The sequence below is a fragment of the Platichthys flesus genome, chromosome 22 (assembly GCF_949316205.1).
Source record: "Platichthys flesus chromosome 22, fPlaFle2.1, whole genome shotgun sequence".
Taxonomy (NCBI): Eukaryota; Metazoa; Chordata; class Actinopteri; order Pleuronectiformes; family Pleuronectidae; genus Platichthys; species Platichthys flesus.
This window is the reverse complement of record NC_084966.1, coordinates 2,351,216-2,362,439: the sequence shown is the minus strand read 5'-3', so window position 1 is coordinate 2,362,439 and position 11,224 is coordinate 2,351,216. Positions and strand designations below refer to the sequence as shown.

The window sequence follows — 11,224 nt, the reverse complement described above, 5'->3', positions numbered from 1 at the left end:
TAAAGGGAACTGGTATTTTTCTATAACATGTGTATGCTCTTGTTTAGAGGGCAGTTGGTTTGGTGGCTGAGGATCAGTCTGTGCTACTGTAACGGTGTGTGTGTTTGTGTCTCTGTGTGTGCCAGTGTGTGTGTGTGTGTGTGTTTGTGTGTGTGTGTGTATCAGTTGATCCCAGGCAAACATTTGCCCTCCTCAGCATTCCTGGGATGTGATGAGTCCAGCATTCGAACGGCACAACCTGTTATCCACTCATTCACTTCCCACAGATCACACACCATTGTGTCCACAGCCAGCCGGCCCTGTAGCGTGCAAACACACACACACACACACACACAGACAATGTCATACACGTCTGCATGTAAATGTACACATATAAATGACGAAGCGGGCTCATACCAGTCTCTCCTTACGTGCACAAATGCCAGCAGGTTTGCATTATCAAGTCAAAAATCTGTTCACCAGAAATAGACCAAGCCCCAAATATTTGTGATTTAAAGGTTTGAATGGAAATTGATAAGTTGTGGAGGTTCTGTCTCAGGAGTCAGTTCCTTGAACTATACAGGAAAGATGTGAGAGGTGTTCACCAAACTGAACCAGAAGGGATGAGGGAGGGAAGAGAGGATGAAGGGATGATGGTGAGATTATATTGTTCTCTTCATTTCTTTAATTTAGTTCAACTGAAACACAAGTCTGGTTGTGTCGGACCATAACTCGACTATCAGGGTATTTTAGAGGATTCATTTAAAGCAGTGAGATAAGATTAATATACTTGACCTTTGAATATAAATGAGAATATTCTGTGATCTCTCTCTTCCAGATATTGATTTTCTTCTGATCTCTGGTCGATGGATTTATCACTGACGATACAAGAATATTTTGGTAAATCTGTGAATCTTTGTAATGCTCTGACCTCAGTGCAGGTCTTGGTTGTGGACTTGTTGGATCTATCAAACTGTTGCGTGTCTCCTCTCTCTATGCAGGCTAGAACCTCGAGTGAAGAATGGGTGACTGGAGCTTTCTAGGGCGGCTGCTGGAGAACGCTCAGGAACACTCCACTGTGATCGGAAAGGTGACCGACGGTCAAACGGGATGAAAACTAACCGAGTGAGCTCATGAATCTTAACCTTCGTCTCTCCCACCCAGGTTTGGCTGACCGTCCTCTTCATCTTCCGCATCCTGGTGCTGGGGGCAGCAGCAGAAGAGGTGTGGGGAGACGAGCAGTCCGACTTCACCTGTAACACGCAGCAGCCCGGTTGCGAGAACGTCTGCTATGACGAGGCCTTCCCCATCTCCCACATCCGCTTCTGGGTGCTGCAGATCATCTTCGTCTCCACGCCCACGCTCATCTACCTGGGGCACGTGCTGCACATCGTCCGCATGGAGGAGAAGAGGAGGGAGAGGGAGGAGGAGGTCAGGAAGGCCGGACAACACCAGGAGGACCATGACAACCTCTATCACAACAGAGTAGGTAACGGAGGAGGTGGGAAGAAGGAGAAGCCACCGATTCGTGATGAGCACGGGAAGATCAGGATCCGCGGGGCGTTACTGAGGACGTACATCTTCAACATCATCTTCAAAACTCTGTTTGAGGTGGGCTTCATCCTGGGACAGTACTTCCTGTACGGCTTCCACCTGAGGCCGCTCTACAAATGTGGGCGCTGGCCCTGCCCCAACACTGTGGACTGCTTCATCTCCAGGTGAGAGGAGATGATCACAGGACATCTGACCCTTGTGTTTGAGAGCTAAGGTCAATGTTGGGGTCATGCATTTGCTCATGATAGTTAAGGACATTCTCCTGAGCGGCTTAATGTGAGAAAGCAAATGTCCAAGAGAGACAGAGCCTCTGGAGAGGATGCTGAAATGAAAAATAAAACTATATTTGAAACTGTTAAGAACGAATCTGTCTCACCCTGCCTCTGCCTGCTGCTCCACCTGTCGGCTCTTATCTCAAATGAAACACATTACCTCTGTTATACAGTTTCCTGTCACCTGAGTTTAATTTGTTTTTGTTTCTCCTCCGAGGCCGACCGAGAAGACCATCTTCATCATCTTCATGCTGGTGGTTGCCTGCGTCTCTCTGCTGCTCAACCTGCTGGAGATCTACCACCTGGGCTGGAAGAAGGTCAAGCAGGGCGTCACCAACGAGTTTGTGTCTGACAGCGAGTCGCTGCTGCTGTGTGCGGCCCGGCGCAGAGAGGCACAGAGGATACCTGAGCAGACCTCGCCATCCGTGCTCAACTGTTTGTCGGCGTATTCCAGTGTGGGCGCGGTGGGGGGCGGAGACGCTGAGGGAGGAGCTTACAATCCAACAGAAGAAGCCTCCAGAGGTTTGGGCCCTAACATGGCCGCCGAATCGTTGCCGGCAGAGCTCAAGATGGATGGCGCCCCGTTCCACCCAGACGACTTCCTGCTGGAGAGGCTGCCCACTTCCTTTTATGGCAATGGAGACACAGTGAGCGTTGGAAGCCGCGGGCAGCTGAGGGCGATGGAGCAGAACTGGAGCAACATGGCACTGGAGCTGCAGGATCTGAATGGAAAAGACTCCTTCGACCCTCCTCCTCCTCCCTCTCCCCCCTCCTCCGCCTCCTCCTCCCCTCAGGGGGAGATGACCCCACTGCCTCCTCAAGAGGTGCAACGCTCCATGTGTCCCACGCTTCCTCGTAATACCCCTCTGTACCCCCTCATGGTGGAGGAGAGGGCGTCGGATGAGGAAACCGCTGTCACCACAGCATCTTGGATGGTCCCGCACGACGACTTCACCGTGGTGACCCGGGCGGAGATGCATCAGCCTCCATGTGCTGCAGCGACAGACATTCGGAAGCCAAGTCGGGCCGGCAAGGGCAGCTGCGTCCGAGCTCGCCCGGATGACCTGGCAGTGTAGCTGCAACACACAGGTGCACAACCGTACACACAGGCCTGAAAAACCTACAGATCATAAGCAGTTTTTCTCATGAAACTCCACAAGCACATCCTCCAGAAGAAGACTGACGCTCTGAGGCAGATGTTGAGAAGCAGCTGGAGTCAGAATCACCGAGCAGAGGAAGGAGTTTGGCCAGATTACAGCGACACATCTGTAAACTCACTGTTCTGACCACAGTCCCTCTAACACACACACACACACACTCTTTGTAAAGGAGTTGCAGGAAGGTACAGGCCCATGAAATGGGAATCACAGACACACACACTCACAGTATAAAGGTGATGATGATAGGTTTGGAAGCGGAGAGGCAGCGATATTCTTTCATTTTCATCTTTTTACTTTTATCTCTTTGCGGCGACATCACACGAGAGGTTTGCACTTTTGTTTCTTTCTTTATTTTTCTTTTTGTTGCGTGACGGTGGAGCTGTGTGTTTGTCCAACTGTGTGTTTGTGTGCACAGCGTTTACCCGGCCTGTCATTTCAATGAAGAGAGGGATGCTCCGACTGAAGCTGTCCCACCCTGAGACATAGTCCTTAGGCTTCCCAGGCTGTGTGTGTGTGTGTGTGTGTGTGTGTGTGTGTGTGTGTGTGTGTGTACCTTCAGTTGTTTCCGTGTTTACTAGATGACATCTCTGCAGTTATATCAGGGTTAACTATGCAAAGTTTATAAATATGTAAATATATAATGATTAAAGTATTAATAGATGCAACAGGATATATAACTAAACTACATATGTTTAAAAACAAGTTGTGATCAAGCTGCAATTCAGAAAGATTTGACTCAGAAATCCAAAGAAGCTTCAGCGTTTCCTCCCACTGGCTCCACTGGTCACTTTATGCAAAAACCCAATGTTGGAAGAGTTGATCTTAATCCAGAAATCTAAAAGTATTAAAGCGTTGCAACTTGAGCAGAGCACAACGATCAGTTCAGCTTCTTCCTGGTGCTTGTGTTTGCAGTGTGTTGCAGAAGTGTCGAGCTCTCCTCGGCGCAGGCGGACTCCAAGTTATATTCTTATAGAGCTGTAGAATGAACAGTAGCTTTTAGAGCCTTTTCAAAACCAGAGAAGTATGATCTACCAAAGTGATTTTATTCTTCTGTTAGTTCTTTACTGATATCCCACATAAAATGTTCATTTTCCTGTTCTTTAATTCCTGCCAAAAAGAAAGAAAAAATATATTTTGTATTTAAAATGGCCGATCTAAATTCAGTTGTGTTGCAGCAACTTCCCAACAGTGTTTACACGAAGCATCTGCTGATCCATGAACTTCTTTCTGCATCAGAACCTTTGACACTGAGATCATTGGCCCCTCAAGGTGTAGTTCTACCAATCTTAATTGTTTCCTTAGTTTTAATGTTGTCATGAATGCAACCACTTCTACATACCATCATAAACATGAGTTAATAAAGTATTATTATAAGGTATATATATATATATTTTTTTGAAGATCTGACCCCTGAACCCTAACAATCATGGCTTCAACCCCGAGATCAGTTTTACAACATTTTCATGAATCTACTGTGAAGAGAGAATTCCACAAAAAGACATTATGTTGAACTTTGTCTCTAAACCAACTTTTCTTTATTTTTATTCCTGATTATTTTTCAGAATCTTGTTGTTCCGAGCTGTTCCTATTACCTTTAAAATGTAGATAAAGATTTGCACATTTAGATAGTTATAGGGGCGTTGTTATGAAGATGTGAAGATATAAATAGAAAAGACAAAATAACAAATAGTGTCCCAGGAGGGAGGATATGAAGGATTTTAACATATTTGTGTTTTTTCATGGGAATACTACGATGGGATTGACACTTGGAATGGACAAGACAGTTTTCTGTACTGAAAAAATAAATTGGGAGACTTAAACACTTTGGAATACAGATGTTGTGTGGTGGGATTTTTTTACAAACTGGGACAAGCCCCCCGCTGTTACTCCCACTGTAAAAAAAAGTGTCTTTGAAGAGAAGTGCCTTGCGTCGGAACCTTATGTGAAAGAACATGTTGATGTAAATGTTAATTTACCTCAGATGTTTACAGAACTGTTACTTAATAAACTTTTTGTATCACACTGGTTCTCTGTCATGGTGGGTGTTTTCTTTGAGGATGAATGAACCCAAACACTGGATCCTGTGGGGACTGGATTGTAGAATCTGATGACACTGGAAATGTTTGAAGAATAGATTCACTACAGTTTCATCTCTCGACTGTGTTTGCTGGGGAAGACGAGCTTTGTTCTCCACTTGGGAAAGAACTCAAGAAGATGCATCACAAGGTTAAAAACTATCATATCTGTTGGGATGAAACAAATCAAATCTTAGTTTCTACGATTTGGAAAAAACATACGATTAAATAGAATAAATAAAAGAATGAATGTTGATTAAATGGACCTAATAAAACATTAGAATGATCTCAGCTCCACTCATTAATAGTGCTTGTTGGCTCTGAGTTTACGATGAGAACTGTCCATACTGTCTGCTATGCATGCGTGCACGTGCACTGGTGTTTCTATGTGCACTGGCATGTGTGTTTTGTGTGTGTGTGTGTGTCCATGGCCTCGCCCATCAGGCTGTGCTGAGGCCAGCTCTTCTTTTATGTCTGCTCAATGTCCCGGGGATTTTGGTTGAACAAAACCTCTCCAGGGAGTGAAAAGGCCTTGAATGCCGACTAATACCGTCCCGACCTCTGGACTGTGTCTGTATGGTCCAACGTGACGGCTGGTGAAACTACCGTATAATGAGAGGGACCAGGACCACTCAGGAAAGCAACTGGCACCAAGGCCAGAATAATTGAAATTCACATCAAAAGAAACAGCCTCATAGATTTAAATTGTATAAATATGTGTCATTTTTTTTATATCAAGATCCATAAATGAGCAGGAATCTGAACCTGAATGAAAACACAAGCTCCCAGTAACACTCTGAGTCCTCCAGAGGGAACAGGGACGCGTTTAGATGTATTTTGTGATGAACGCTTGGTTTTTATTGGCAGGAAATGTGTCTGTGACTCTGTTGTGGCTCAGCTGTTGAATATTACTCAATTTCTATGAAGCCTTTTAACTTGTTCAACCCTTTTCTTGCAGGAAATACAGTTTCAGCCCCGGCAGCTTTTCTAAATTAGGGCCAACATCTCAGAGATTGAAGTTTGGAGACTGAGCTTGCATGGAACTTGCATTTCAGCTAGTTTAAGGCAGGCTCCTTTGCTTATGGATTTAATGCAAAATACCAACTTGGATTTCACCACATTTGCTATATATGCAGATTTACGTTTTGAAATGATAATTCATCTTGTTACAAAGCTCGTCTTGGTTTTACAGGGAATCTGATTCGGCCCTAATCACATTAATTTGAGCAGTGGGCCATCTAGTGGTCAAACTCTGGAACTATTTTGTGAACCTCCCTTTGTTCGGGTTTTCAATGAGTTAGAGTAACGAACCAGAAATAAATGATCTTTTATAGAAAATGTCTTAATAATCACCAAATCTGATTTAAGCTTCTCTTCATTGTCTTCCAGTAAATTTTAGAAACCCTTTTAATTGTTTCTTGATTTCTTTTTAAATGTTAACTATTGTTTAGCTTCATTTTTTCCTCTTTAACGTGTAAAGCACCTTGCTGCTGTGATTTTAAAGCTGTTAAATAACGTTTCTAATAACTACAACTGACAGATTCAGATTCTTTCCACCTTTTATTCGTCAAACCTTCCAGTGAAGAAGCAAGATGTTTCCATGCCCTAGATTTTGATGATGATAGTGTAGACGTCAGCATGTGATGCAAACACTGTCTCCCTGTTTTGTTTGGTAAGATCCCTGCCTCCTATTTCTGACACCCCATCATCTCTGGGGTGATATCCTCAGCCACAGGAGCCATTCTGCCCATAGCCAGTAACATGGGACTGTCATAGTGGTAATACTGGGAGCCCTTGAAAACATCAACTCCGGTTGGACCACACAAAGCAGCATCGATGTCGGATATAGGCAAGGGGAACCTTTCGTTCACCACCCTGGGCGTGGCGGTGAGGTCCACTTCAAGCATCTCTCGTCCTGTTGAAAGGAAAATTAGATGTTTGTTAATCACATGCAAGCAAACAGCTAATTTATGTACAGTTGAATTTCTTTTACCTTGGATGATGTGGACCTTGTGGTCGTCGTCACAGAGGAAAGCAGCGTCCACGCTTCCTGTGATGCCCAGCTCCTCCTTCAGGGACTTGGGGTAGCCTTCGACCAGGGTGTAGTGGGCTCCTCCTTTATAGATGTAAACCTCCTCATCCTGCAGGGGGAACAAAAAGGACACTCAACACCTTTCTGAAGACAGCACGAGGGGGGACGGCCATTTGAAGACCTACCTTAATCATGTAGAGTTTGTCAGTGTAGGAGAAGACGGCATCCACCCCCTTGGTCACCTGTCTCCACGACCTGGTGATGGGGAAGGCGTGAAGCCCGTCACGCCGAGTGTCCAGACGCATGTACACTGGGCCTGAGCACAGTGGGGACAATGTGGAGAATGAAGCTAATTTACAACTAAAGCTCTGCATCTCCAACTATCGTTTGGTAAAATTTGGACAATAAAGTTTTAAAAACGTTACAAAGTGCAAAAAAATATGCATGGGCGTGTCTAAACGGCTTGGTTATTGTGGCCGTGGTCTGTATGGGCGTGGTTATTGATGGGTGTCGGCTTGATTTAATTTCCTGGTTGTTGGAGGAAGTGGAGACACATCGGCCATCTTTATTTTTGGTCTATGGAAACAATCACCTTGTGGCTCCTGTTTGTACAAGCTGCTCACAGACAGTGTCTATGGTAAGAACAGTCAGCAGGGGATTTGCTTAGCATAGCTTAGCTTAGCTTAGCTTAGCTTAGCTTAGCTTAGTTTAGCAGCAATACACTGAGAAACAGCTGTTTCATCACCACCGACTAGGAGCAGCCAGGTCCATCACTCTTTTGGGTCCCCTGGAAACATTTCCAGTGTCTTTTTCTCTATTTCCTTTTTTTAAAGTTACAAAAAATGGCGCCTACATGAATCATACCTGCAAACAAATATTTTTTCCCTGTGACGTCAGTGCTGATGGCGTCTAATTTGATCTCACTGCATTTAGGGATTTTGTAATCTCCTCCATGTCCTGCAATGAAAAACAGAGAGGACGCATTTATAAAGTAAACACTTGAATCTGGACGATGCAGGATTTGAACCAGACGTGTTTCCCTTTCTCACCGAAGTTGTCACAGGTCATGAAGTAGTTGCGGGCGTCTTTGGGGTACAAGCCTGTCACCTCTCCAGTCACCGGGTGGAACCTGGTGAAGTTGTGACCATTGAAGCAGTAGTAGTGCTCCAGCCAGCGTAGAGCCGAGGTGCAGACGGGCAGATGGGACCACGTCTTGGTCTTCACCGTCTTCGTGTCAATGTCGTACACGTGCACATCGTGTCCTTTGAGGAGAGAGAGAGAGGCTGTCAATCATCTCCACCACTCGTTCATTCATCTTCTGTAACTGTAACACATTGGATTTGATAAGAACTGATGATGTGGGGCTTTGTTCAGCAACATCTTCTGCAGACTTCAACCGATTGAAATCATTCAAACATGGAAATGTTCAGGACATTAAATCCTTCAACCTTTAGGTGTGTTCTCTTTCTCAAACACTGAGAATTCGCTGCCATATAATAATTAATCTGAAGGCAAACACACCCTTGAAGAACAGAACTGAGTCAGCCATGCACTCTCCGGAGGGACACTCCGCAGCAGCGTCCAGGTGAGAGGGGACTCCTGGGAAGTCCTCCTGGATCTCCTTCGGATAACCCTTCTCCAGAGTGTGGTTGTAGTAACTGAATACTTTGTCATCCTGGAGATTAGAAAAGAAACATCTGTCTCTCCATCTGATCTTTGTTTTTCTTTAACAGACATGCACCAAATTCTTCTGAGGGTCTTACCAGGAAGAAATAGATGTGATCATGGTCCTCTGGGTTCTTTATGTTGTGCATGCGGAACGCGGCGTCAACATGGCCGATGTGATGGACGTCGTCCAGCTCCTTGAAGGACTCGTTGGAGAGCTGAGCCGAACCACGGAAACCCTTCCACAGGTAGGCACCTGAGAGAAACCTCTATTGTTATACTTTTTATAAACAGTCCAAAAGCTTCTTTGATAAAGAGGCTGATACACTGGGGATGTTCAAGCCTAATTTAAGATTCACCTTTAAAGAAGAAATGGCTTCCTTCCTCGTCAGGAGTGATGGCATCGAACTCGATCCCTTCACACCGGTCTGGAACAGCAGCTCCATCTTTATTCCACAATTAGAAATAATGCAACTTAAATAACCACTAGTGCTCATGAAATGATGGTTTCACAAAATGTGTGAGGCTCATTGCAGAGACATTTAAAAACCCACCGTCAGCGGCTGGACCGTGTGGAGGCCTGTGAAGGAGCAAAAAGATCAGAGTTACTTTTCATTTTCCAAAGTCCTGCAGTCGGAGAACTGGGAAACAACCAGTGCTTCAGGAAACATGACAACTCAGCTTCTCTTGTGTTTGTTCATCTGATCCACAGATTGAACTTTGAACCAGCAAACAGAGTTTTCAAACTACTGGTCAGTGACTTGAACATTTACTTTACGTTCTGCACTGGTTTCAAACTGATAAGAGACAATACAGAGCAGGCAGGTTAACCCTAACCCTAATCCACCAAAAAGATTGTCTTGACAAAACATGTCTTTATTAACATGTATGTTCATAAATCCATTTGTTTTTCTATCCGTTTATTTATACGTGTGTTTGTTGCTGATTTACAGAGCAGGAAAATATGTGAGAATCTTAAACATGTGAAACTAAATCCAACAAGAAATTGTGTCCCTATTCAAACTCCACGCACAAAGCCTTCCAGTCTAATTGACATATAGCGAGTGATAATTAATTCAAGTAAGATGATTAATACTCACGCTGGGGCTCCGCTGACGGAGGCTAGTGCCAAACCCAGAAGCAGAAATCCAGTGAACAGGTTCATGTTGTGGTCCTGATGAGTCACTGTGGAAAAGTAGCTGTGCAGCAGCTGGATCTGCACTTTTATACTGAAGTGTGTGTGTGAACATGTTAGGTAACTCCGTGTGTGTTTGCGTAGATGATGATGGGGCTGCCGAGAATTGTGTTGTTGCAAAAACAGGGAATTTCATGATGAGTCAGAATCATTCGTTTCAATTTAGCTATCTGATGATATCTTTATCTTATAAAAGTGAAAATTTCATGTGCAACTATAGAATAATGTTGGTATCTGTATTTAATGGTATATATTAATGCTGCTAAAGCTTCACTGAATGATTTACCCTTGATGCAGATTTCAAATGAATTTATAATTTATCATTGTCCAAAAGCTTATGCACATAACCTTTGAGATTGTGTGGTGATGTGCGAATAACACAACCAGTCTAGAATAAATACTATTTACTGTCTAACACATTTTATTTTTGTGTTTAAAATAATAAAGTATTCAGTATCTTTAGAATCCAACTATAAATAATTACTTAAATGCAAAAAATGAATGCATTCAGTACAATATCTCTAATTATATTATATTTATTAAAAATTAGTTCACCTTAACCAGTGTTTGATGATTATCAGTTGAAGAAAATGTGTGTGGGCAGTAGACAGTAAAAACAACATCATGCAAAATTGGATTTAACATAATAAAGTTTAATTCTTTTTACTCACAGAGACAGTCAAACTTCTTTAGCTCCTCCCTAAGTCAACTTCAAAGTTTGATACGAGGTTGGGTTAATGATCAATTCGATCTTTTGTAACATATGCACGATTCACTACATTGTGAACTTTCCATCAGGTACAAAGAATCATGATTCACCAAATGTTAGAAACACTCAGGGTCAACTTAAGAACATGCAATAGTATTATTTATCTACTACTTGTATTCTTTCTGTGCTGAATAGGTGTAAGAAAAACATATTTGCTAATCTTCTACACTTGCTTATAATAATGAATAAAATCATGACCCATTTTCTCTATAAATCTCAGATTATAACATGTAAGAGGTGGAGGCTGTAAATTCAACTCAAAGAAAATCACATAATACATTTCTGATACAAATATAATCCCTCTGTTGTTGGTGATTAGTCTGAGATTGATCCACATCGCTCTCTATCTTCCTCTGTGGTTTATTTGTAGCGGTAGATCTTGAGGCAGTGGTTCATACTGTCCGACACCACCACGTGTCCGTCAGGCAGCAGAGCAAGACCCCTCGGGCTGCTCAGGTGCTCGCTCACCAGAGGCCAGCCCAAACCCTTAGACGGGTAGTAAAGAACTTGGTGGTGCTGCTTC

At 43.6% G+C, this 11,224-nt stretch overlaps 2 protein-coding genes across 2 annotated transcripts; one reads left to right on the top strand and one right to left on the bottom strand.

Moving 5' to 3' along the window:
• The first annotated feature begins 1,000 nt into the window (after positions 1 to 1,000).
• Positions 1,001 to 3,317, top strand: LOC133933832 (gap junction alpha-3 protein-like). The gene is made up of 3 exons (XM_062381069.1): positions 1,001 to 1,069; positions 1,144 to 1,697; positions 2,023 to 3,317. The coding sequence occupies exons 1-3, from the start codon at positions 1,001 to 1,003 to the stop codon at positions 2,879 to 2,881; spliced, it is 1,482 nt and encodes a 493-aa protein (XP_062237053.1). The 3' UTR covers positions 2,882 to 3,317.
• Positions 3,318 to 6,587: 3,270 nt separating this feature from the next.
• hpxb (hemopexin b) lies at positions 6,588 to 9,993 on the bottom strand. Its single transcript, XM_062381070.1, has 10 exons — positions 9,838 to 9,993; positions 9,292 to 9,317; positions 9,097 to 9,183; positions 8,836 to 8,993; positions 8,594 to 8,747; positions 8,122 to 8,334; positions 7,937 to 8,029; positions 7,258 to 7,388; positions 7,034 to 7,181; positions 6,588 to 6,955 (listed from the first exon to the last, which is right to left on the bottom strand). The coding sequence occupies exons 1-10, from the start codon at positions 9,900 to 9,902 to the stop codon at positions 6,729 to 6,731; spliced, it is 1,302 nt and encodes a 433-aa protein (XP_062237054.1). The 5' UTR covers positions 9,903 to 9,993; the 3' UTR covers positions 6,588 to 6,728.
• Positions 9,994 to 11,224: the final 1,231 nt, after the last annotated feature.

Excerpts from the sequence above, each read along its gene's own strand:
- LOC133933832 (XM_062381069.1), top strand. The coding sequence starts at position 1,001 with ATGGGTGACTGGAGCTTTCTAGGGCGGCTGCTGGAGAACGCTCAGGAA. Across the intron at positions 1,070-1,143 it reads ACTCCACTGTGATCGGAAAG|GTTTGGCTGACCGTCCTCTT; the intron begins GTGACCGACGGT and ends TCTCCCACCCAG. Across the intron at positions 1,698-2,022 it reads GTGGACTGCTTCATCTCCAG|GCCGACCGAGAAGACCATCT; the intron begins GTGAGAGGAGAT and ends TTCTCCTCCGAG.
- hpxb (XM_062381070.1), bottom strand. The coding sequence starts at position 9,902 with ATGAACCTGTTCACTGGATTTCTGCTTCTGGGTTTGGCACTAGCCTCC. Across the intron at positions 8,748-8,835 it reads ATCACATCTATTTCTTCCTG|GATGACAAAGTATTCAGTTA; the intron begins GTAAGACCCTCA and ends TCTAATCTCCAG. Across the intron at positions 6,956-7,033 it reads CAAGGTCCACATCATCCAAG|GACGAGAGATGCTTGAAGTG; the intron begins GTAAAAGAAATT and ends TCCTTTCAACAG.